Source organism: Amblyomma maculatum, chromosome 8, assembly GCF_055883805.1.
Source record: "Amblyomma maculatum isolate TAMU_Amacu chromosome 8, ASM5588380v1, whole genome shotgun sequence".
NCBI classification, from domain to species: domain Eukaryota; kingdom Metazoa; phylum Arthropoda; class Arachnida; order Ixodida; family Ixodidae; genus Amblyomma; species Amblyomma maculatum.
The window spans coordinates 110,851,325-110,877,969 of record NC_139351.1 but is presented as its reverse complement, the minus strand read 5'-3'; the positions used below and the strand labels follow the sequence as shown (position 1 = coordinate 110,877,969).

Sequence of the window (26,645 nt, the reverse complement as noted above, 5' to 3'; positions counted from 1 at the left end):
CTGCTATGGTGTACGCTCCGCGGGCGAGAGAGAGAGAAAAAGAAAGAGACGCGAGGCCTATGCGGCAATAGAATTGCGAGCGTTATCTCAGCTGGTTGCACATTCAAAAAAAAAAAAAAAAATATTGCCTCGCAAACTAGCCTGCTGTCTCGCGCGATACATCCATAAAATTTACTACCACTGTGGCTCAATCGGGAAAATGCAAGGACCGACAGGCCACTTTTTGCTAATGTGCTGCCACCAGCACCGACCTGGCTGAAACCCGTCGAAGTGCATGTTTATGCTGGCGCTGACAATTGCACCCTTGATCAGCGCAGGTAGTACAAGGCCCGAGGAACAAGGACCGGGGGAATTCTATACCTTATTTCCTCCACGCTACAAAGCAGAGGAATAAGGCACAGGAAACTTCACTCGGCGCCGCTGTATCGGAACTTGACGCCATTGACAGAGAAGGCAGCTAACTACGGTATAGTGCTCTAGAAGATTGGGCAGTGTGTCGACCGCGCCGCGAAATGCATGGGAGCGGGGGGCCGCTTTTGCGATGACGGAGGCGCCGCAGCGCAGAGGGCGCCACCAGCGACTGGTGTGTCAGCCGTCCGGGCGCCCGCGTATGCGCGCTGTGCAGCAGGGTGGATATCGCGCGCATTGTACGTTCTTGTTAGCTTGTGCGTCGTCTCGAGCTATTCGCGACAAGATTTTATAAATATGCCGGTTAATGGAGCTCAGTACTGTTAGCAATCACCTAATTTATTTTCCCTTTTGGCCGTCGGCAACACCTCGCGGAAGCAACATGACAGGAGCTGGGCTCTGAAGCAAACAGCTTGGAGAGGGCGTACAAACTCAGAGCCGCACACCACGCTTCACTCGCCGTACAGCTTGCTTTAGCATTCCTGAAGCACCTAATTGACGTCCAGAAATGCGCTCGTTTTGAACAGAGGGCAGTGCGGAGACAGGATCCTGTATGAAGAAGTCAAACATGCGACACGTGCGTTCGAGCGCTGACTAAAGCTGGCCACAGTAACCCCATTATCAAAACAGTCAAAAATGGTATATTCCGTTATTTCACGCGCAGGCTATGCCGACTACATTAAGTCACCTGAAGCCACAAGAAAAGTTGGAATTCAGTTCGAATGAATTAAATATGGACTATACCCCGCATAGAGGTAGAGACTACACTACGAACGAACGACACTACACCAGGTAAACGGCTACTAAATAACTAAACACAGTGGGTCAGGAAAGGTGGAAGAAGTGGGAAGTAAAGAATGCAGAGAAAAAAAGAAAAGAAACGTGTCGCCTACAAGGGAGGGAGAAAGGAGGCCCGCAGCGCCGTGAAAAGAGCGACCGCGAATGTGAACAAAGGTTTGGAATTCTCGTGCGGCACGGCAAACGCACGACGGAGAAGAAAGACAGCTGACGAAGAAAAATTGAGAAATAGGACAGTCAATAAAAAAAAAGGGGAAACAATCGAGTTTAAGAACCAAATGGAGGCCTGGGAATTAAGAAAGCAGTGCACAAAAAGGCTGCAATCGAACGCGTACATATAGGCGTCGAAATTTAAGTCAACAACTTTGGAAAACTGTACACTAATATAAGAACAAACTATTTATTTTTGTTCCATAAGTTGGAACATCGTTGTAACGGGTAGCTTTAAGTACCCAGAGATGCGCTCTATACTTAAGATATTTAATCTCAATGCATTATAGTTTGACAATGACTTAATTGTTCCAGAAAATGTTTTCATTCTAGGTAGTTTTTATTCTGCGTGCTCAAGCAACCGGTAATATGTAAGTCATTGACCCCAGAAGATCGCTCTAGTCCTGTTTTGGTGCACATATAAAATAATAAAAAAAAAGAATAGCTCTGAAAAAAAAAAAAAAAAAAAACGATGGAAAATAGAGGACGCAGAGGCTATACTGTACGCCTAATTCGCTTCCGCTACGTAATCCTTCAGCGAAAGAGGTTGTGAGGCCGGCACGGTTTTTCACCACGAACAAAAACTGCGCCATAGGCTCCAAGATATAGTTGCAATTTACCCAAAAATTTGGCTCGGGTGTACGATCCTTTTGAACGCCTTTGCACTTAAGATTTTGCAACCTTCATCTAAAATGTGGAGGTTCAAAAATTTTACCTACTTAGAGCACCAGAAAGCTCACGCTTGAAGTAATGAAATCTCGTGTGTTTTTGCGGCTTCGCTCCTTGCGAAGTAAGCGAACCACGACAAGAGTTCTCAAAGGGAAAATAACTGAATTCCCTTGGAAGTATTCCACGCGTAATATCAACCTTGTTAACAATTATAGCCTGATTAGTTCTGCAAAGAGTACCCGCGGCAAGTAGCCCGATTATAGTCCGGCAAGCAGTAGTTGGCGAGTATATCCAGTCGACTATTCACATTTCCATACCACACACTCCAAGAATAAACACGCATTAGTGTCCGCATTTGAATTCGGCCTTATATTAATTGCATGTGCATTTGGTTCCCGTCACCGTTTTCGCATTTTTCGTTTTCTTGCGGTGCGCGCCAAGAACTGCATCATATCTGCCAATACGACGCGCAATTATAAGTGTTTTTTTTTTTTTTTGCTCTGTACCATTTGATGCCAGCAAAGCGTCCGCTCTCAAGTGCCCACTATGAACGTATTCCCTCGTATACTTATGTGACAGGTTTAATTTTTCATATTTTATCTGATGTATTGCCCTAGCTGTACTTGACATTTTTTTTTAATTTAAACAGCTGGTTCACCCTTTGGTCAGCGGCACGTAAACAAATGTCCGCGATATATGTATTTGTTAATTACGAACAGAGAATAAATGCTTGAGTCGTGTATATGTTCCTTTTTTTTTTTTTTGCCGCTTAATACCTGCAGGGCTTTATGTTAGAACGGTAATAAATAAATGTGTTTTGCTCGCACACTGTATTTGTAATTTCTATAAGCGGTGATTAGGGTACATAAAGAACACCTATTAAAGAGATATATTACAGATTACTGACGATTTAAGATAAACGTTGTTATGTATTAATAAGCACAAGCTGCAAAATGAAAGCAGGTGTTCGTAAATAAGGTTCGTAAAAAAATAAGCTGTTCCTAAGAGACCTTACGAAGCACAAGCTTTGATACGCATGTATACTGTTTTTCTCCGCGTGTTAATAGCGCTCCTCGGCAGTAGTCTTTATTCCCTTACTGGAAGAACGAATGCAAAACACCACGCTTCGTTGAAAACATTAAGTACAAGCTCATCTGGACGATTTATAGCTGTCCGCAGGAAGAAATGTTGAAAGAGTTTGAAATAGAGATTCAAACATCGCGCGCTGCTCCGTAGGACTGCCCAAGCGAGCACGGCGTCTCCAGATTAACGTAATGGAATGGCAGGGATGAGTTTAAGCACTTGTAATAAGTAGCCCCTTTATTAAATATCGCACCATTTGCGTAGCGTGTCAAAATAGCTCCAAAGAGAACCGCGCCCCTCCTCTGTACCCCCGCTATCCCCGCGGCCGCTACGCGCCGAGCGGCGAACGTGGCACCCCTGTTGCACGTCGCGCCCTCTCGCTGGAGTCGGTTCCTGTCATCGCAAAAGCGGCCCGCTCCCCGGCGCCGGTCGTCACACTGCCCAATATTCTAGAGCACTATAACTACGGCGCAGACACTGCCGTCAACATTAGACGCCCTGTAAAAGTTGACGTCTTGTGGCAAGCGCTGCCGGTAGCCTCGGCGAGGTAGGCACGCAACACTGGCGTGCGTTCGAACGGCACGACAATCCGGATGCCCGCAAAGAGCAGCGGCGGCAGCTACGGAGCTTGTCCGCAATATCTCGGTGTATAGAAACTCGAAGGAGGGAGGATACGGAAAAAAAATTAATTACAATTAAGTCAGACATTCCCAGGGGGGCCTTTTACTACGACACCCGATACCACGGCGATGGAGGGCAGATGACGCACTCCTTGCGGAAAGCACTCCTTGGTGCGTTTTCTTTTTTGTTTGCTCGTAGCCCATTTAATGCTGACGCGACAAGTGCATAAAATATATTACGTATATTGAATACCTCAATTTTTATGTAATTCAGTGGCATAGGCGAACTTCATTTCATGCCACATGAAATTTAACTTACCGCGACTCGTCCGTCTACGACATGCATATACTGTCAACCCCAATTCTGTGTCTTCAGGAACAGCATCTTATCATGCAGACGATTCGTGAGCTTCTTTCAATACGGAAAGCACAACCGGAGCTACAGCTCCGCATCGTAGTTCGGGCCTTAACAAAAGTTTGCCCACCAACCGACCTCACTAGGTGTTTCCGCCAAAGCCTGAGACTGCATTTTTTACTACCCATGCAAGGTAACACCAGTTAAAATAGTCTTTATTATCTAATTATGCAGTCCAATTTATCTGGTACCGGTCAGATTATTGAAAATATGGCGTTTAATGAAGACCCGTGAGGAACTTAGGTAATAACCCGTTTGGGCAGCACTTACCGTTTGTATGCTGGTCCTGTACAAGGAAAGAGAGAGCGAACTCGTCCCGTTAAATCTCGTTCGGTTCCCGAATGTTCCCGTTTTGGTGCCCGGATGACTGAAAATCGGTGCCCAGATGTTGGCGCCCGGTTCAATTTCAACGTCACATAACGTTGCCGACAAATGAAGCTAAAAGCATCTCATGCTTAAAAGTAAACTGGTGTCAGAAGACCACCCGCTGCGGGGGATCAGTGCTTAAGACGCTCGGCTAGTGAACCAGAGTGCCCATGTTCGAACCCGACCAGCGCTTTTCTTCGCAGGCGAAACGTATCAGTCGCCCGTGCACTGTTCGATGCCAGAGAATGTTAGATCCCCAGGTGATCGAAGTTATTCTGGAGCCATCCACTATACGGCACCTATTCCTCTTTCCTTTCCCTCCCCTCAAAATGCGGCTCAGGTGTCCCGCTAGCGTCTTTCCTCAAATCCCAACTTTCAATTTTTCATACTAAAATGCACGTAACAGTCCCGATCAAGGCCGAGTTTAGCTCATTCCAACAGCACGAGCTGGTTTATTTGTAACGGTTCCCGAAACGACAGACCCCTGAGTCTAGAACAAAACAGCCCCGGCAAAGCAAGCTTAAATCTAAAGAAAAAAAATGGCTTCATATAACCATATGACGTCCCACGATACCCGGTTTGATCGAAGGTGCTTTTAAACACATAGTTATACACGATATATGGGAATGTGCACGCACGATGAGATTAGTTTCCAACGCTTAGGCCGCTCGAAATTATACAAGCGTGCTCTCTAGTGTGCCGTTACACCATTTTACACAGGTGTGTTGGCGACTGCCGACTCCTAAACTATACATTTAACAATGGCAGCTTCGAAAATTTGATCCTAAAGACAAACACCTCATTTCTGTTTCATTTAGCATTGTTTAATCCAGTACGTTTTTTTTTTCTTTTTTTGTTTGGCGTAACGCGTGCACGCGCATACATCATATCAGCGGCAGCATGGATACGATGTGTAACAGGCAATGCTGGCATCACTGTGTAAAGGCGCTCATAACTGAACATCCGCAATGACAGACAACTATTCAAGCGCCCTACCGAAACCCCAGTGGATATCGCTCGAGTGCACACATGCCGGTGTAGGTTTTCCTGAAAAGCTACAGGTAAAACAAGCTGCCTATAGCAGTGCGCACCAACAAGCACAAGACTAGGTCAAAGATCGGCGAACAGAGAATGCCGGCGGACGAGACAAGGCGAACGGCTCAAACGTTGACGCCCGCTGGTCAAACAGCTGGTCGCCTTCACTACTACTGCTCCTGTTACTAACTGCAGGCACGGCCCGGCGGCGCAGGCACAACGATCGTCTTTGTTGCTAGGAGCCCCGAAACTCCTCCGCCGCATCCGCCAGACGGGAACGCCCGCGCCTCTCTCCCCCTCGCCGTCATTTCCTCCTTGCCCCAGAACAAACCAAAACAAACCCCGGCACAGCCGACGGCCGCACTGCCGGTTTCCGACGTTCTCCTCCTTCCATCGCGTCTAGACATTTTTCACGAAAGATGATGCACTCTCCACATACATATCGCCAACTTTAAAAACGTTCCAGCACGTCGGCAGACACGCCTTTGCAAGACGACCCGGGGGGGAACAAAGAAAACGCGGCGGCAGCACCAACCAAAACCAATCGATGTACTACGTCGTCGAGTGGCCCAATTTCGGAAAGGCAGGTGCTCTCTCCGCGTCCATCACCCCCGCGCTGTTGGTATATACAACATCACGTTTGGAGTGCTTTCGGGAGTTGCGTGCTTCGGCGTTACTTTGGAAAAAATGGAGAGATGGTTCGCTACTCACCGATTGCCAAGAAGTCGGCCGAGCACGGCGTGCCGACGGGAGTGTCATGCGGAGTGTCGAGCAGCAACACGTCGGCGGCGGTCGGGGTGCCCCCAGCGTCGCTGTTGTCGTGGCGGCAACGTCGACTGACCCCGTCGCTGGCAGCGTCGACGGCCATGGCGCACTCGAGGAACACCTCCTGTTTCATGGTGCGGCAACGACAGCGGCGGCGTCACCGACGCAACGGCGGCGATGAGCGGTGTGCGAGCGAAGAGCAGCAGACGACGGTTGCGACTCGGCGGCCGTGCGATGCTAGGCCTAACCGCGGCGGAGGCTGCTCCCAGCGCGACCCCGCTATTGCTTGAGTTAAAACCGAATTGAGACGTTTCGCTCATCAAAGCAAGACGAAGACCCTCCCGTCCCGAGCCCGATTCGAAGGCCAATATGAAATTTGGGGTGGGGGCAATTAGACAGAAAGAAGAGTTAAAAAAAAAAAAAGAAACCGAAAGAAGGCAGCTTATAAACCAAGCCCTCCTGGGCCGAAAGGCGAGCCCCGGCGAGCACAGCTAGAAGCTGTAGCCCCACAAAAACGCAACCCCTCGGAACCTTACACCCCTTACATTGGCAACGCACTCGCGCAGCGGCCGAGGAGCCGCTTATATACCCCCGCCGCTGGCCAATCGCGGCGCACCGCCGAGTCACGTGACAACGCCCGCGCCACAATACGCGGCACTTGCGCGCGCTATCCGAAGCCGCGGGCCCGGATCCGTTTACTGCGGACAAAACGGCGCGCAGCTCTTGTATCCTTTTTGCGCGCCCGCAACGCGCTGCGCCGTTGTCTCCGGCGCTTTTTCATCGGTGCGGGCTTCGGAAGAGCGCCCGCCGCGCTTTCTTTCACAGGCCGTCGCATAGCCACGACGCACCGCACATACACAGAGAAAGGACCCTTCGTCCGGGAAATTAGACAATAGCGACCAGTGAACGAGATTAGAGAAGGCGGGCGCGCTGAGGTTGAGGGCTCGTCTCCTCTATCTGCCCCTTTTTTATTGTTGTTGTTAGCGCTTGCTCACTTTAGCGGGGGAACTTTTTCCCCTCTGCTTTAGACACGCTGAGAGACAAAATGACCGCCGCACTCAGTGTATAGGACACACCAGCGGACGGCGTCAGTGCGGGCGGGGTCTGAAACAATAACGGGACGGCAAAAGAAAAAGCAAACGGAAAACAAGAGTCGACGCCTATGAAAAACAACGAAGCCCAAAGCGCCGGCGAGTGCAACAAAATTCGTGACCGCTGTTGCTTCGCATCGCTGCGTACGCGACATTTAAGAATAAGAATGTTTGTTTAACATCTTGAGGATGTTGGGTGCGCCGGCAAAAAGCCAGTGGAAAGGCTTGACGAGGTCGACACACCCTACCAGAGGCATTGCAGTGGTACATAGCATAATATCACTTTTACAAACAAGAACAAACATAAAACAATCGATTTTTGCATTATCTATACATTAGTTCAGACTGTTTATTTAGTTGATGCGGGAGAGTATGGCTCAGCATTTGGTAACTAATTTGTTCGCATCTCAGGTACAAGCCATTTGGGTGTCGTTCGTGCAGCGTATATTGACTCTTTGCGTTGCAATCCTGACAGCTTTACCATCAGGCAGTTATTATGAACCCCGATTTCATACCGCCGCAAGAGAAAAGTTTCGTATAATTGTGGCAATACCGCCGCTGGAGTAAAGTTTCGTATAATTGTGACAAGCGGATAATTCGAAGTTGATTTAAAATTGGTTCAGTGCGTCCATGTCTGGGAGCATTCATAACATTTCGAAACGGCTTTCTTTTGAAGGAAGTATAAGCGGTTAATATCAGTAAAAGACGTGGTACACCACACCAAAAAGCAACACTTAAAAACAGAAGAAAACAATGCATTATACAATATTTCTTTAATACGCTTCGGCATAAAATATTTCAATCGACACAAGATACCGACAACCTTCGACAGCTTGTTCACCACATCAACATGATCATCATCAGCCTGACTGTACCCACTGCAGGGCGAAGGCCTCTCCCATATTCCTCCAATTAACCCGGTTCTGTGCTAGCTGCATCCACTTGACCCCTGCGAACTTCTTAACCTCATCCGCCCACCTAACTTTCTGCCGCCCCCTGCTACGCTTTCCTTCCCTTGGAATCCAGTTTGTTACCCTGAGCGACCATCGGTTATCCTCTCTTCGCACTACATGTCCTGCCCATGCCCATTTCTTCTTCTTAATTTCCACTAGAACATCGGTAACGAGTTATTTTTCTGACCCACTCTGCATGCTTCCTATCTCTTAATGTCACCCCTACCATTTTTCGCTCCATAGCCCTCTGGGTTGTCCTCAAGTTAAGTAGAACCCTCTTGGTTAGCCTCCACGTTTCAGCCCCATAGGTGAGTACAGGTAAGATACAACTGTTGTATACTTTCCTCTTGAGCGATACCGGTAAGCTGCTAGTCATAATCTGCGAGTGCTTGCCAAATGCGCTCCATCCCAATCTTCTTGTTATTTCCTTTTCATGATCATTCCAACTCAAATTCTCGCTGAAAATAACGCCTAAGCTTTTTACCGCCGAGACCGTTTGGATGCGTGACAAACCGATCTTTAAACAGAGTGGTGGCATGTTTGTCAACTTGTTTCGAGGCCTGAACAGCACAGCTTTCGTTTTTTCAGTGTTTATGCAACAATAAATCCCGGACACTTGTGATCGGAGATGCCAGCACGCCAAGGAGCGGCTGTATAGTGAATCCAAAGAAAGCTCATGCTTTCATTATATTAATGTACACAGAGACAGCGAATGGAGGTAGAGACGTATGAACTGGTTGGAAAAGAAAAGAAAAGAAAAGAAAAAAAAACGGTGGCTTAGTAGTAGTTGGAGCACCGCAGGTCCGAGGTGCGGGGTTCTTTTATAGTGTCACCGAATGCCATTAATTTTTAATTATATTTTATTTATAATGCACAATGTTATTTATAATGTATAATAATTATCATTATTTATAGTACCACCGAATACAGACATAAGTGCTGTAGAATGCTCGTAAAACGGGTAATTGAAATGAATTTCCATTATCCGTTTATAGTTAATTTCAGTTACCCGTTATCGTTAATTGTACCCGCCCATTGCCGCTCCTGCTTTGATGAAAATAAAAAAAAGCTGCGAACCACAATTTGGAGAGATTAAAATTCTAACCAGAAGTAAAGACAGATTAGCTCGCGAGCTCGCAGAAGCCTTTTTTATCAAAGAGAGAGAGAGAGGGGGGGGGGGGGGGGGGGGGTGTCAGCACGACTTCTATGAAAGTGAACATAGATTGTTGAAAAATACGAGATTATGACAGGTTTTACCTGAGGGCGTTTTTTCTTTTTTCGTCCCCCCCTTCAGGACATGCGCAGGCGTTCACAGTCTTCGGGCTATATATGTATACTTGTATCTTTCAATAAACTAAGTTGGAGTCATTGCCTGTCCCATTCGTCTTTCTGTGTGTTCCGTCAAACATTTAGAGCTGCTTTTTTCCTTTGGTTTTTCCAGGTGGTCGAAATTTCCGGAGTCCTCCACTACGGCGTCTCTCATAGCCTGAGTTGCTTTGGGACGTTAAACCCCACAAACCACCACCACCACCACCACCACCACGTCACACCAACTAGCCCAGCAAGATATACTGTTAGGACGACAAAGCTATTTTCCGTTTTTCCTCCTCCTCCTCCTCCTCCTCCTCCTCCTCCTCCTGTCGCACTGCATAATGCTTCGCTGCCATCTACCCCATTCGGAGGGTGTGACCGTGAGTGCCGATGAGCTTTCTCCGGCACCGCTGCCGTCAATTTCCGCTCTGCTGTCTCCATAAAACTATACGGCTGCAGGAGTAGGCGCGAGCGCCTCGATGTGGTGGCGGAGGAGCGCCATCGTTAGTGTTGTGGCAGTTACCTCACACTCTTGTACAGCTGTTATGTCTTCTGCACAGATGTGAGCAGGTCTTAAAGTCAGGGAGACCACCCCCCCCCCCCCCCCCCCCCCTTCCGCCAGTATTTAAGAGGGGTCTGAGACCCCCCGCGCCCAAAGGTATATATAAACTGCATGAATACTGTCATTGGTTGTTAGAACAGTTCTCTGTTGCGGCAATTTGGCAGTGCGTTTTAATAGAACCATCAGCATGAATATCCTATAGCCCGCGATGAAGGAAAACAATTTCTTTCATTTGTATAAAACCACTACAGGAAGATTTGAAACAGCGCTACCACCCGCAATCACAAAGGATAGACGACCGACAAGACACAAAGCACGGTTGGAAAGCTATGGGCATACATCCCAGTTAAGGACCACGTGCGAGCCGTCGCACTGACATGGCACGCTTAATTACTTGGTCGCACCTCGCCGGGGCCTGCCAGCCGAGTTCCGTGTGTATCTGTCCTGCGAGCACGGCTGGCGGATGTGGCGTTTGAATGTGCCTTTGTTTTATTGCTGTTTGGGAGACTGAGTCTCACCGCCATCTATACAAAGGGAAGAACTGAAACGCGAGTTTAAACTCGTGAGCAGCAGTGGCCGATTGGCTCCAATAAACGCTTTCCTGACTGGTCATTCAGATCGTCCCCAGAATGCATGTGTTTTGGCGCCAAAAAGGGGAAACCTCGGCAGGGACTCACGGCGGCAAGTCGGAGGAGTGATAGAGCGTTCGGACCGGGTCAAGATTTATGCTGACCGCGCTCTGAGGAAAGAGGAACCGCTACGAATAAAAATTAACGTCGTCGTTCAGGCAGTTCAGGCAAGACAGGGTCTCGGCTCGCCTGACGTTCCCGATCATTTCATGTGGTAGTGACAACCCTGGTCACAATGTAAAAAAACGTATATATATATTACGAATAAATTCAGTAGTATATTTGTGCCAAGAAGTCCGTCCATCCGTCCCAACCCTACTGAAAAAATTGTATGAGGCAATAACCTCACATTTTCTCACACAGTTTCACTCAATTCACGTAAGAAATCACGTACAAGTCGCATATAATTGCGTAAGGTCTCATAGCTTCTTGCACATTAACATAAATTATGGAAGATATTTTATTATACTGATGTGCACCGTATGAGAGCCTATGTGATTTGAAGAGATTATGTGAGGTTATTGCCCCGTAGAACTTTTCGTTTTTCAGTAGGGAACCCTTCTGCAACGTGTCACACTTTAAAGAACGTCATCTCCACCCACAACCGGTCGAAACCCTTACATCCAAAGCGCCCGCGAAGTATGAACTGCGGTGATGAAATTTCCGACCAATTGGAGCAGGTATAGTAAGAACCGCAAAGCGGATTTACAGGAAAACTAATTCGCTGGCCACGTGGATGGAGTCTGTTTGCTGTGCCTCACCCTCGGAAAGGTAGGTTGCCATCCCGTTGAACACACGTGTGCGGCGGAAATAAACTTCGTGTGTGCGGAAGAAACCGCGCGAGGTTATCGAGCTACGCGCCCTAGGCAGCGGCCCGAACTGCTGCTGATCGCACGTGCGCATGGATACATTCGGCGAAAACAACGCGAGTACGTGGCGTTCGTAGCGTTGCGTACTGTCGCGCTGGGAAACAACCCTATTCAAAATTATGAGGGAGGCAGGCAGTAGTGCACAACGCACTTCGTTTTATGATGATTGATTTACAGGAAGGTGAAAGGCGCGGTAACTGTTTTCTGTGGACTGATTAAAAAAAAACTGATTTAATTTATAGGAAGGGAAAGGCGCGGTAACTGTCTCAATTGTTTTCTGTCGACACCTCAACCGCGCCGTAAGGAAAGAGAGGAAGGTGGGAGTGAAAGTGGAAAGAGAGAAAGAGTAGCCGTAGTGGAGGGCTATGGAGTAATTTCGACCACCCGGGGATCTTCAACGCACGCTGACATCGCACAGCACACGGACGCCTCTTCGTTTCGCCTCCATCGATACGCAGCCGCCCCGCCGGGGTGGTGCAGTGGTAAAACGCCCGACCACTGTCCGGAGTTCCCGGGTTCGAACCCGACCACGGCGGCTGCGTTTCGATGGAGGCGAAACGACGTGGCGTCCGTGTGCTGTGCGATGTCAGCGCGCGTTGAAGATCCCCAGGTGGTCGAAATTACTCCGCAGCCCTCCACTACGGCTCCTCTTTCTCTATTTCCACTTTCACTCCTGCCTTCCTCCCTTCTCTTACAGGCGCGGTTGCGGTGTCCACAGGAAACAAGTGAGACAGTTACCGTGCCTTTCCCTTCTTATAAATAAATCAGTTTTTTTTTTTTTTTAGTCCACAAAGCAAGTGTGACAGATACTGCGCCGTTCCCTTCCTCTGAATTATTTTTAAACGCAGCCGCCGAGATCGGGTTCGAACTCGGGTACTACGGCACAGTAGTCGGGCGTCTTACCACTGACTGCTACCACTGCACCACCCTGGCGGGGCACGCATTTAGTTAAATGGTCCGAGAAATGCGGTTCAAAAATTAAAGGGGCACTTTGCTAAGCTCCGCCGTTACGGGTATGACGCGATAGAGTTTCGCACAGACGGGCGATGTTTTCTCACCTGTTTTTTTTTTTTTTTTTATACACCGAAACTTGGCATTAGAAAACATCGGGCTTTCATTCTGAACATTTTGGCACTTTTTAATGTATTTTTCATTTCTTTAATTCAGCAATTATTCAATTACAGTGATTTCATTAACTGGTCAACGCCGATCATACACCAACCATCAATCATCAGGACCACAAATTACCACGATAGATTTTTTTTTTTTTTCAGTATCACTGCAGGGCGATTTTTTTTTTTTTACTTCGCGCTTTATGTTTCTCGGTCTCTTCCACGGAGTAAGATAAGACAGGAGCGCCGACTCTGGCACGCTGCAATGCATTCGGCGTAGGCCGATTTTGCTACCCGAACGCCGAGCCCGCGTCCGGCGCTCAGCTTCGCACTGTACTCTCTCCCTCCGCTTCCCTTTCCTCGCCGACGCGGGTTTGGTCACGCTTTCCTCCTCCCCAATCCTCTTTGCAGAAAGAGACAAATATGCGCGCCATCTGTCAACAGTGTTGCGAAACGAAATGCACCCGAGTTCGATCCAGGCGACCGCGCGAGCGTTGCGTACAACGGGCGGAGAGCAGACGGAGGGGTAGCTTTGAGCGTCGTCTGCTAGTCAGAAAACGCACAAGTGGAATCATGGTCATCACTAACCTGTATCATTTTTTGAATAAAACTTTAAGATAAAGCTCCGTCAGTTTTTTTTTGTCGTCTGCGTATTCCCTTGAATATGAGTCGACAGGGGCATGCAGACTACAAACTACGCACCGAGATCACCAGTACGACGTAACGGCACACAGCAAGGCATACGCGTGAGGAGCGCATACTGTGCACTGCTTCTTTTTTTTATATGCGGATGATAGGGTAGGCGATGAAGTGTTTCGTTGTTGGATGTAATTCAGGGTACGGCAAAGAAAACGAAAAAGCTCCCTTGTTTCGGCCGCCAACTCATTCAAAGCTTTTCGAGCAGTGGAAGCAGAATATTCCGCAGATTGGCCAGGAATTAACTGAAAAGCGCAGGGTGTGTGCGCGGCATTTCAAGGATGAATTTCTTTCTCTAAAATACTACAGCAGCTATAAAAGAACCGTATTACTTAATGATGAAAAACAGGCTCACCTTGTCAAGGGCGCACTTCCCACCGTATTTCAGAAAAAATAAAAACCGAAAGCTGTTGAGTGAACCGAATCGGGGGGAAAATTGGTGAGCTGTATGAAGCTGATGAGCGCAACGGGACTGAAAGATATATGCCAGCGACGAGGCAGGCAACAGGTGACACCTCAGTGCAGCTCGAAGATGCAGACAACACGATTTCAAGGGATATATTCCCCACGGCAATGCAGGCGATACACACCCCCGCAGCGACAAGAAGCAGACGGCAGACGCCGCGGCTGCCCGCTAGCAGAGTCGGTGATAAATACTAGCGCCATCTATCGGATCCGCCACCAAGACTTCTCCGACGTATATAGCAAAATTTCGTCCTCCCAAAAGAGCGGAGTCGGCGCTCCTATCTTACTCCGTGGTCTCTACTGAAGACGCGTTTGAGGTGCCTGCATTGAAAATTAAGGAAAGGCGGGTACCTTTCCGGTTGTCCACAAAATATAACGTTGTGACCGAAAGATGACAAGGATATGAGGAAGTATGAAAGGACAAGGCGACGCGGCTGGACTGTACGCGAACAAGCGTGTACGAGATAAAAAGGGGGCACACATTAAGATAAGGAATTCGTCGTAAGCGAGCAGCAAAATCCATCTACGGGGACGAGGATCCGCAGCGGAAGGCGGCAGACGAGACCCAGTTATTTTTCTTGATTTCGAGACACAACCAGTGCTATTCACTGCGTATTTTCAAGGGGTATTCAGAGATCTGGATTTTCTCGTTGGGGATAGGGATTGATGCAGAAAACCTTATAGTCATCTGCGATTCGTTGCCACATTATACCTCGCTAAATTGACGCTAGATGACTACACCGCAAAGCATTGGAAATACCTTGGCAAGACAGAGTGATGCACGTAAAATGTGCAAGAAATAAGAGCGTGAAATAACTAGGAAAGTGAGAAGGGGGTGTAGAGTATTTGCCAAGTGCTTTCAGACCGTGAATGGCAGTTTAACAGTATCACCCTTCAAGGGAACAGTACACAGCTGCATCTTACCGGCACTCGCTTGCGGGCTAGAAGGGTGGAGGCTAACGAAAAAGATTCAACTTAGACTGACGACAACGTAGGCAGCTATGGAAAGAAAAGCTATAGAGGGAGCGAATTCCTCGACTGAGACGTTCCAATCAAAAGCAAGGGGTCGCCACAGGAAAAAACTAAAAAATGACTAAAGTTGCGTTATACAGCGTATATTGTACGTTTCTAAGTGCTCGGACGGAAGGCTGTGACCTACATCAAAACTCGCCCGTAAGTTCGACTGCGCATGCGTTCGTTCACGCGCATGGCGAAATACGCAATCAAACATGACTCGCAACTTCGAGGGTTTCGTGGCTATGCACGTGGAGGCCTAAGTATAGTCTTCGAGAACACTATAGCCTGAGCAAGCTCCCAATTGCAGTCTAAGTATATAACTTTGCTTTTCGAACCAAGTATACGCGCGAGCATAAACTGAAACCTGAACCAAAGGACAATAAGACGAAGCAAAAACAGCGTCCGAATTCGAACGAGCTTAGACGAAAGGCTTTTGCAGTTGCCACGTGGTCGGGTTTAGTTGGTAGGCCGGGGGGCCATCGCGAGAGGTCTCCGGATGAATTTCGACTACCTGATGACTTTGACGTACTACGCTAGCCGCACCCAGGATTGGATACCGCGATCTAACTGGGGCAAGCGAAGAACGCTAAAGCCACATCGACCAGTCCGACTCCACTGACAAGTGCCGCCACTCTATATACTATACTGACGCGGCTTTGAAATTTGGGGAAAACACAATGTTAGACGCATCTATATGCGCCTGCCGTTTCCTGGGCCAAAGTTTCCTTCTGTTATTTTTGCGCCGACGCCATGAACGACAACAAAAATGATATTCATGGGCCCTGGCAGAATATTTATATCTTCAAGGACGATAAATCAGATTTTATAACTCTAAAACGCATCTATGTCGTTGTAATGTTCGACGGAATGCCACAGGGAATTCAGAATTACAAAAAAAAAAAAAAAATCGAAAAAAACAACAACAACGGAGCACAAAATAAAAATAGGGTCCCGCCACGTGGTTGCCACTACGAAGAGCCAGACACCCCGGTAAATGAGTGCAGCACTATGGAAGGTATTAAGCAGTTTAGAATAACAGGGTTGGTGCGCATAGTAGGGCGTTAGTACGCTAACCGAACAGCTAATCGCACTCTCCGCCCTTTCAGCGTGACATTCTGCGCATGCGTGATACTGATAAGGTCACCCAATTCTAAAGCTCGCTATTATAACTTATTATTACAACACATCATCTATATGTCCCCCCCCCCCCCTCCTTTCCTTCACTTCATTGGCTAGTGGCGCTAAACTGGTATGAACGCCAGTGGTAACCAGTTTTACGACTGCTAGGAGACTATGGACTGGTTTTCTGCAGTAGTCCGAGCAGCAGTAGCGGATTTTGCTCGCTCTTGACGCCGACTGCCCTGCAGTGTCGCACCATTACGGATTGCGACTACATAAAATTGCAGTACTTTCGTGGACTACACTTCCGTTACTTCGCCCCCCCCCCCCTTTTTTTTTAAAGTCTGGCAGGATGATAGCTTTGGCCAAAGTAGCTTTGGTTACTGCAAGGATCGCAGCCGCCACGTTGGGACACGTTGCACTTAACAACCTGGCCCGTTTCGTCTGGAAACACAGCGAAAAGAAGACAGCACGTCACTCAGCCGCAAGCAAACAAGAAAAATGCCTCCTGGGTTTGAAAACGGAGGCAAGAAAAAACAGTGGAAGGAAAGCAAATACGTACGGTTGCGGAAGCCCAATGCGGGCCCCGCTCGCCTCCCTATTTTAAGCTGCAAAAACACACAGCGGCAGCGCGCTCGTCTCTCAATCCTGGGTGTTCAAGAGGGGAGAAGAAGAAGAAAAAAAAAAATCTCACGACGCTTTCGATCGGATTGAAACTGATCGAAATTTCGATCAGTCGACAGTGCTGATATTCACCATCAGAATTCGTCGCTTTAACGTTGTACTCAGATGAGCAAACGACTATCGATCGAATTGAGTAAAGGTATGTATTTTAGCTGGCAATCACGAAACATTTAGGGCGCTCGACTACTGTTCCCAAGGGTGCGGGATCGAATCCCGGCCTCGGCGGCCGCTTTTCGATGGAGGCGAAAAGCAATGCGCCCGTGTGCTGTGCGATGTCAGTGCACGTTAAAGAACCTCAGGTGGTCGAAATTTCCGGAGTCCTCCACTACGGCGTCTCTCCAATGCCTGAGTTGCTTTGGGACGTTAAACCCCACAAAATAACCAACCAACCAACGATTTGAGCCACTGAGCCACTGAAAACTGATTTATTTATAGGAATTCAGGGAAAGGCGCGGTAACTGTCTCACTTGTTTTCTGTGGACACCTCAACCGCACCGTAGGGAAGGGAAGGAAGGAAGGTGGGAGTGAAGGTGGAAACAGAAAGAGGAGCCGTAGTGGAGGGCTACGGAGTAATTTCTACCCCCTGGGGATCTTTAACGTGCGCTGACATCGTACAGCACCCGGACGCCTCTTCGTTTCGCCTCCATCGAAACGCAGTCGCCGAGGTGGGGTTCGAACCCGGGTACTCCGGCACAGTAGTCGGGCGTCTTACCACTGCACCACCCCGGCGGGGCACGGACTCACTCGAAGAAATCACGTTCCAAACGCTACTAGGTGGTGTTGGTGCAAGGCGGTCGGCCTTGACGTCATGGTATAGCTCGGCAGCTATTGGTTGGAGGGGGGGTCTTTGATAGCTGGGGGGGGGGGGGGGGGGGGGGGGGGGGTCTTTGATAGCTTTTTACGTTTCTCACGTTCCTGGCGTGGATGTCAAGACTCCGGACGCGGCCGTGAGTATGACGCATTAAAGGCGTTCGCCTTACAAATAATTTGTTCAAGAAACGGTAAAGCGCAGAATCTGTCACACTTGTTCTGTGGACACCTAAGCCGCGCCACATGGGAAGGGAGGAAAGTGGGAATGAAAGTGGAAATAGTGAAATAGGTGCCGCAGTGGGGGGCTGCGGAAAATTTTTACCACCTGGTGATGTTCAACTACTAACATCGCGCCGACCATGGGAGCCTCTGCGTTTCGCCCATCGAAACGCGGCCGCCGCGATCGGGTTCGAACCTGACCGGGTAGTCCGGAACAGTAGACCATCGCGGCGAGTTATGGACTGCAGTGGCGACATTTTGTTGTTTATATATAGTTTTAGTGTCTTAATTAGCATAGCACCTATAAAATCAGCTGAAGGAATGCATATCACAACCACGACGTATTTCACTGCTGGCATCCGTACTAGTGCTATTTGGCTTTGCTTTCAGCTGAAAACGCGCATATATGGCAACAGCACGTTCGTAATTATCGTTCAAGGCAGCGTTATACTCAAGACGTCGCCACTAGAGCTACAGCTACCGGCAACATATCATACCAGCTAGCTTGTTGATTGATGACTCTAAGGACAAGAATGCTTATTTCGGCCTTAACTTGATCCTGTTAGGCGATTTACTCCCCAATACTCTCTTTTTTATCTCTGTCACATCGAAACTCAGCATGTTAAAACCTGATGTCGACACATAAATCGTCCTGCAGTCCTACAAAAATGTTCCAGATATGTGTACAGCCAGTGCCTCTCAGAAAGCGCGCTCTCCCTCGAGACCAGCCGTACTCACAGACAAAATAGTTGTCAAAGCACAGGTCGCGGCCAGCGCTGTTTTTTCGTCGGACGGTTAGCAGGCGCACAGCATGTGTGAAGAGACGCCACTTAAATTTGCACGCCATAACCACAGTGCCCTACAAACTTCTGCACACTTTGCGAAAGGTCGCCACATATTGCGTGTTCTATAATTTCGCGCAACAGGAAAGCGCGGACGGATAGTTCTCGCTTGTTGACAGCAAGAGGCGCGCGCGCTGCACCTCGGCTATTGCACAACCGATGTCCATGAAGTTCACCGAAAAAAGCCCTACCAGGTGCAACAGCTCTTGTAAAAACTGGGACGCCACTTCAACAGCAAAAAGCACAGCGCTACTGAGCAAATACTACTGTAATAGCCTTGTTTACGCAAAGCAACGCGGAACAAACCACGTGACGCCGAACGCCCAGCACTGCTGGGGCACTGCCGCATTTCGCAATACAGGCAGTACTTACAAGGCACAATGCGCGTGCAGAGCAATAAATATGGCCTTGAATAATCACATGCACCACTTGTCACAGAATGACAGGACGAAAATACTTTTACATACCTCATCCGATTCCCCGCTGTCCATGCCAAACGACCGGCTACATACCGAAAGAGACGGAAGAAAAACCACCTATCGGCAATTAGACACACCCACAAGCTGAGTACCTGCATCTGAGCTCAATAGGTGGCAGCAGCTATCAACATTCCGAAACAAAAGCAGAATTAACGAAAGTAATTTGGTTATAAAGTATAATACAGAAGGGTATTGAACTCAAATTGAACTCAAATAAATTATGATAATATTGTTTCTTTTATATGGGGCTCGTACAACGCGGAAATTTTAACGCAAGCAACTTAAGGAAGCTAAAGCTGGCTAAAGGCCAAAGTGACATCACGTGAGGCGGCTATCTCGGCCTCTCGGGTCGGCCCAGCACGGAAACACGCGGGAAAGGGCCAGATTGTAGTAGCTGGTTCGCGTTTCGTGGTGTTGTTGGTGAGGCGACGAAGGCTGGGCATGCGGGCAGGCTCGGAGGGCCAGTTCACGAGGCAGCGCACATTGTCGGGCACACCACTATACCCGTGTCAGCCTTAACAAGGTGTGTCTTGTGTCCTAATAACTGCACTGTGATGGTTGGTACACGCGACATCGGTGCAGCCTTGCTGTCAGCTTGTATGGCCATGTATAGTTTCGAATTTGCGCATGGCGCGGGAGCTGATATTTCGCTTCTGAACCTGCACCTGACGCTTTCATGAGGTGTCGGCAGAAGATTAATTGGAAAATTCTTTGTAATTGCAACACGCGTTCACCAGTGTCTGCATATCGAGAAAAGGCGGGACTAGGGAGACAAGCACGCGCGTTTCCGCCGCTTTTCGCGCCATTCCCGCTTCGTGCTTTCACGCACATTTCTCACTTGCTGCAGAATGGATACTAGACGTGCACTTTCACATTATGCTTTTTTTTTTTTTCTTTAAATTATGCCTTGCTTGAGGCTCCCCGTGCGGGGAGCGCCTGTCTACGCATTTTCAAATTGTTGAGGCGATTGCATGATTGCACCCATGATTAGGCGCGCACGGCTTGGGGCATCATCGACCTAAGTCTAACTGAACGCATTAGCGCTACCTTTAAAAATTTCCCGCCTCCTCATCGTGTGTGTCTCGATAGCTGGTGACTAAAGTTATCGCGTGAAGTTTAAGCGCCGTTACAATTGAGAACCACCGCGTTAGCTATACGATGTGCGGCGCCAGGAGGCCAAAATCTAGGAAACTAATTTAGTATTTGTGTTTCAATTCCTTTTGAAGGTGTTGAACTTCTTTTGGTAAAATTATAGTGCTGCTGCTGCCTCATTGTAGCGAGCGGAGGAGATATGCCCCTAATTGTAAAACGAGGATATCCAATTGATTTACCTCGTTTCTGAGAGCCCGGCCAGCACAAATGCGGTACAAGCGAGCTTTGTGTCGTTAGATGAGAGTCCGGGAAGCTTAGTCACCGTAGATGGCATTGTAGCTGCAATTGCTGTTACTAAAGTCTTGCAAAACATGCTTCAGTTTCAGTGCCACTGCCTTAAGCCAACACTAAAAGTGCAGCTTTGATGGCTTTTGTACTGAATACAGGTTTATGCAAATATAATATGAAGCCCATGCAACACCATGTCCATAGGTTTTAAAACACCTGCTAGTTTGCTATTTAGGGCTCATAATTCACTCTTGGCACCTACATGCTTCTTTAAATAGGAAGGCTGAAAAACAAGGAACAAAGAGAACAGTGGATAGGACAGGTGCTACATTACTGTTTTTGACCTTGTTTTTCATTTCATCAGCTGTGTATTTACCACTAACTGATGCACTGGTTAGGGCACACAGCTGCTAATCATGAGTATGGGGGTTCGATCCCTAACATTGTGACTGTGTTTTGATGTAGGTGAAATCAATCATTTCCCATGCACGCTCTAGGAGAAAACAGATTTTCCAAAAAGCAGAAGAGCAGATTCAAACAGAAACTTGTTTACTGGCCACGTGAATAATTGAGTTTGCTGTCGCACTGCCAGGCTTCTGTTGCCCCGCTATACCTTGCCCTCCACTGAAAGACATGCCTCAAAGCCAGTAGATGCTCTCTGCTTCATTGTATGCATCTGTTGTATCATTGAAGCAGTTATATGCAGTATAAATGGTATCCAAGGGTGAAAAAGGAACTGCCTTCGGCTGAAGCGAATTATTTTAGTGTAAAATCTCTTCTATTTTGCTAAATAAGCAAAACTCACTAATTACACCTCTTCTTTAATTAAACCCAGTTTGGCAGTTAGTGCCAGCGAGGAGTTTAGAGCCGTGGACAAGATGATGTCATATTTGTTGTTGAAATGGAGGAAAATTTATTTGGAAAGCCCCGCAGTAGGAGAAAATCTGGCAGAGCTGTAATTGAACATACAGGATTCGCAGGAAGCTCCGCAGAAATGTGGCATTCTACTGATGACTCATTGCAGTCAATGTGGCTCTAAATTTGATCTGTTTATTTTATTTTGTGATGTTATTCCTTCTAATTTGCTTTGTCACTCTAGAAAATAATAATCGTGCTGTCCATTTCCTCTATCTAGGTTGCAGAGCAAAGGAATGTTTATGATGGGCCATAATAGCATATGCAGTTTGAACTGAATGCCATTGTGATTGGGGAAATGTCATCAGCAGACTTTGGGTTTCCACCAAGCTGTTGAAAAAAGGCTGTTTTCTAAGTTCTGCAGGGCCTAGCTTACAGAATTAGTTATTCATTGTTTAAAAAAAAACTGATACGGCATTGTCGTGGCCATGGCTTCAATCTCCTTACTGGCACCAACCATTGAACTGGGCTATGACAGACAGTAACAGAAAGGGAACGTCAGATTTTTATCTCCAAGGAAATGAATCTGTTTTAGTTGCCATACTTGTGGTCGTTTTTTTTTTTTTTTTTTTTACATTTCCTTTCATTGGTGGAGTCTGTTGAAATATTTCCGCGGGCCGTATGCAATACTAAACTTAGTTGTTAGTCATCACTTTTCGTCGTTTTCTCTCTTCATCCCAGTCTTGATTCTCGTTTCTATGTAATGAATTACAAACTTACCCAAGCTTCTGTTTTAGTTTGTTCTTGAAAATATTTCCCTATTTGAATTCTGTTTTTAAGACCTTTTAAAAATGTTCAGTATAACACACTGTACATAGCCTTAATAGCTAGCTTACAAAGAAACATTTGACTCAACGAAACCTTGGAAATCAGGGGTGTAATTAGGCTGATTATGATTCGGTACCAAAAACTCTGTGGAATAAAAATTGTGAGCTGATATTTCTATTGTGTGATTAGCTCCTTGTGTAGGTAACACAAAAATATTCAATAATGTGCTATGTATTTGTTGAGGCTGTTGTAAATATGGGTGAAGCTTTAATGCAGACTTTAGCTGCATCCACCACTGGTGCACGATAAGAACACATTTGCAAGCTATTCTGGGTATCAAATACCGATGAAAGTGAAGCTGACTACAATCTCTGTATCTAATGTGCATTTGTACTGGTAAATTACTTTTTGCTTTTGTGTGTGTGTGTGTGCACGCACGCACACGCATGTGACTATCGAAACAGATCCTTGAAATGCTGATGGCAAGTTTATGCGGTACTTGCATCATTGCCATGAAAACGTGAAGCATTTCTCTAAACGCACATCTTTTATTTACTTGTTTTTGGTTGTGTGTCTGTCGGTCGGCTGATTTCTTTTTCTGTGGGGATACACTAGGTGTGTGCATGGTTGTCATGCTCGGTAGCTGGATGATCTGGCTGCTGTCCACAAAATGAAAGAGTTGAGCTGAATCTGGAGCCGAGTAGGGGGTTTATGGTAACATTCTTGCTCATGAACTGTGGGAGAAGGCATAAAGTAGGTGTAGGAGAGAGAGAGGGAGAGATTTAGTTCGAACTCACCTTAATCAGGGAAAGATGTCTCCGTTTAGTGAACTCCTATAGTATTGCGCAAAAGAGACGGGATGAGCAGGTTTAGAATGGTGTGCCTTTTGTGTATACAGTAGTCAGTTGGCTCAGCTCAGCTTTCAATTGCAGCATTTGTGTAAACGACTTGTGCTGTTCTGTCTGGAACAGCCACGCAGGCACAGGAGTCCTGGAATGTTGTAACAAAAAAGATTTTACACCTGTGGTAAGGTAAGATAGGCTGGTTTAGTTCTTCAAAGATCATTTCAAAGATTTTTCGAAGATCATTTGCCTCCTGTGAGGACAGGTTGACATTTTTCTCTGTAGTCATGTGGTCTTTGTCAAAGTGAAAGTGCTATCGATGGTTATGTTTCATGTGCAGAGAATCATGGGGGATGAGCAGTGCCACCTGACTGTGACGTGCCTAAGCAGTGGCCTCTCACCTACGAGTGCCTTGTTACGGCGACTGTTGGACTACCCTGTTAAGGTCCAGAAGGATGAAACCCTGGACTCTGCCTCTGACGCAGCTTACTACGAGGAGTGCGCCTCAACTTACCACGTGGAAGTGATGTCGGCGAAAGATCGCCAGTCCACTCTTGAAAGAGTCGTGCGGCAGTGGCGCGACCCCACCGAGATGCAGCTCGTGTGTGGCAGAGTACCGGGCTGGTGGCTGTCGTGGACTGAACCGGACGATTCGGGACTGTGTGAGCACTATGACTTAAAACTTCGAAGCTTCTCGCTGGGCTCCTTTGTGGGCTTGTCGAGCTTCGTCGAACACTACTGCTCATGTCCCAAAGAGCTGCCAGTGGCAGATCCAGCCAAAGCGAAGAAACCCGGTCCAGCCAAGCAGCTGCTGTCTAAGTCTTTGTCATCTGGCAACAAAAAGCGCTACCGGATCACCCAGTTGATGGCCCACTTTGCCCATTACCATGGGTATCTTTACATCTACTTTGTCGACGTTAAGGAGCCACTCGTCCAGCAAGAGCAGAGTGGCGAGACGCATGCCCGCCATCGCTTTGTCATAGAATACTCCTCTGTACAGCGTGTCGTTGTGTCCAAAAGCCCTAACAATGGAGATGACAGCTGCCTTGTGGCCTACCTGCACCTGTCTCACCCGCCACTTCTTTACCGGGTGCATGAGACGCACCGTTCTGAGAAAGATGGCGATGACGATGAATGTGATACACGTAAACCCAAATACGTGGAGCAGTATGATGTCAATCCAAGCACCAAATGGGTCCGCACAGTGTCCTTTGGAAAGCAGAACACCAAGTGTGGTAGCGGAACATTGGGGCTATGTCGCGTCATTGCCCTGGCGGTCAGTCAGTCGACTCAATCGACCCAGAAGCTCCTGGAGGCACTGTCTCGTCTTGGAAAATTGTCCACCTCGACAGGCCTCTTCAACGGTGCTGTAGAGTCGAGGCCAAGGAAGCAAGGCGTTGGAGAAGCACTCAAAGAATTGAATGTAAATGACCTGCCATTTGGCTGTGCCTTTGCCCTATCTGCTGTCTGGAGTTCATCGGCTCAGGTAAGGCATTCTGAGCAGACATTCTGTTTATAATTGGGAGGCGGATTTGAGGTGGCCGGAGAACCTTTGCCGTTGCAGAGCTGTGCAGCCAGCATTTTTTAATGCAGTTAAAGAACAAGCATTACACTGGTAATATATTGCAGAGCTGCTCAACAAACATGTCTTGCTGCTTATGTTCTTTGTAGCATTGTTCCTCTATTTTGTCATAAATTTGCGACGGGCTGAATACAGAAGCAAAAAGTGCTTACGATGGATTCAATTTCATAAATAAACCATGACATTTATGATGAACCATGTCCACTGTGACTTTACAAGTTATTTCTTGCCTCATGCAATATACATCTGGAATCAGCTTTCAGTGGGCAAAACGATCAAGTTTCTGCATTTTTGCTGTCCTAGAAATGCACAGAGAGTCTTGATGTTTATGCATGTCAACATGCTTGCTTCTGCATTGGATCTGCGTGTATTAGATGGAGCATAGTTCTGATTGCCCACACCATCCGTACGTGACTGCGACCTTCTTCTCACCTTTCGTAAACCCTCCCACCCCTATCTCCCTCCACCCGCTCCCCATCCCCTAATATGCTTTGCTGCCCAACTTCTGATGTTCTTGCATGTGGTTATGTACAATTGACTCTTACCAATTGTCCATGTTTAGTATATGAGAATGGGTCTGGCATGGTGCATGAGTATTGTTGAATGTGTAGAATCGATTACACTGGTCTAAAGTTGGCACTCTGTGGCATAATAAAGTTGCAGTGTACAGTGGGTGTTGACTTGCACTGATGATATGCATCCATGCATATGTTAGAATTATTGTGCAGGCACAGGTGCCTTACCTAAACCAAAGTAGCCACAATAAGATTTCATTTCAAGGGCTCCCAAAGCACATCACCTGAGCACTCTATGCAAATGTGATCGACTCCATGGACTGTAGATAGGCTTGTCCCCCCCCTGAGGGCAGTGAAAAAGAAGTTCCGCTTGTAGGGGTCCAGTTAATTGCTCTGTTTACATTTATTAGTCTTAACAGCTGTAACTCCAGAAGTAAGAAGTTTCAATCTTTTTATTATTGCAATTATTTATTTCAAAACAGTTTTGTGCAAGTATATTTTGGAATGTGATGTGACAAAATTTCCAACCGATGTCAATGATGGGGGACATCACCTTTTGTGTGTGTGCTTCTACAGGTGGCTGATGAACTCTTGCTCAGTGGTGACAAGGCAGAGGCAGCTGAGGCACTAAGACACATGGCATCGGAGGACCCTGAGGCCTTGGAGGAGGCACTGTACTCTCTGCAGCAGGCACTGGACAAAGGGCGCCTCACCAGCTTCCAGGTTTGCAGTACTCTCTGGGGTAGCCATATCGACCCCTCCTCCCCCTTTCTTTTTCGTGGACAAGCTGCTTACTATTCTTTGACTGCCTTAGTAAGAGGCTAAGCCAGAAAGCCACACACTTGTACTGTAGTTGGATGTGAGAACATGCTTTAAATGCATGGAACTTTGCTGAAGTAGTTATAAATGGTTTAAAAATTTATCTATTCATAAACTGGTTTGCTTCTATAAAATTGGTGCTTGAATGTTGTTTGCCAGCCAGGGGCTGTGTTGCTGTGCCTCTAGTTGAAATTGTAGGCAGTGGCAAGTTTAGCGGGCAGCTCTCGTGATGCGTACGGTTGCACTGCTATTTATTTGGTTGGAACTTGGATGGGCCATTTTTGAGCTTAACTCTTTTTATTCACACTAACGTGAGGTACATGTGCAATTCTTTTTGTTGCTGTGTATATGGTGTAGCTAGGGTTGTAAACTGTTGCTGCTGTAACAAGGGTATAAATCATCACTAGCTCCACATAGGAATGAATGTAAACATAGCACTGAGGAGCGTGAGGAAGTGCATTGAGATTATGAGATAGCCACACCAGCATCTCAGGCACATCTCAGCATGGCACATCAGTCGCATTGCGGCAAGGCTATGGGTGCAGCTGATGAGGAGTGTGAAGCTTTGACCAATTGCACTTGTCGAGAGCCAAGAAT

At 47.4% G+C, this 26,645-nt stretch overlaps 2 protein-coding genes across 2 annotated transcripts in view; one reads left to right on the top strand and one right to left on the bottom strand.

Moving 5' to 3' along the window:
- LOC146182197 (MAP kinase-interacting serine/threonine-protein kinase 1-like) overlaps positions 1–19,353 on the bottom strand; it is a 76,695-nt gene extending 57,342 nt beyond the window's left edge. The window contains exons 1-2 of the mRNA XM_084577220.1: positions 19,216–19,353; positions 6,316–6,493 (exon numbers count right to left, since the gene is read on the bottom strand). Coding sequence (XP_084433346.1) covers positions 6,316–6,493; positions 19,216–19,239 — 202 coding nt within the window. The 5' untranslated portion in view covers positions 19,240–19,353. The remainder of the gene's footprint in view (positions 1–6,315; positions 6,494–19,215) is intronic.
- Positions 19,354–19,531: 178 nt separating this feature from the next.
- Positions 19,532–26,645, top strand: part of LOC146182196 (uncharacterized) — a 30,276-nt gene continuing 23,162 nt past the window's right edge. Inside the window, exons 1-3 of the mRNA XM_084577219.1 lie at positions 19,532–19,750; positions 23,473–24,618; positions 25,806–25,952. Of these exons, the coding sequence (XP_084433345.1) occupies positions 23,479–24,618; positions 25,806–25,952 (1,287 nt within the window). The 5' untranslated portion in view covers positions 19,532–19,750; positions 23,473–23,478. The remainder of the gene's footprint in view (positions 19,751–23,472; positions 24,619–25,805; positions 25,953–26,645) is intronic.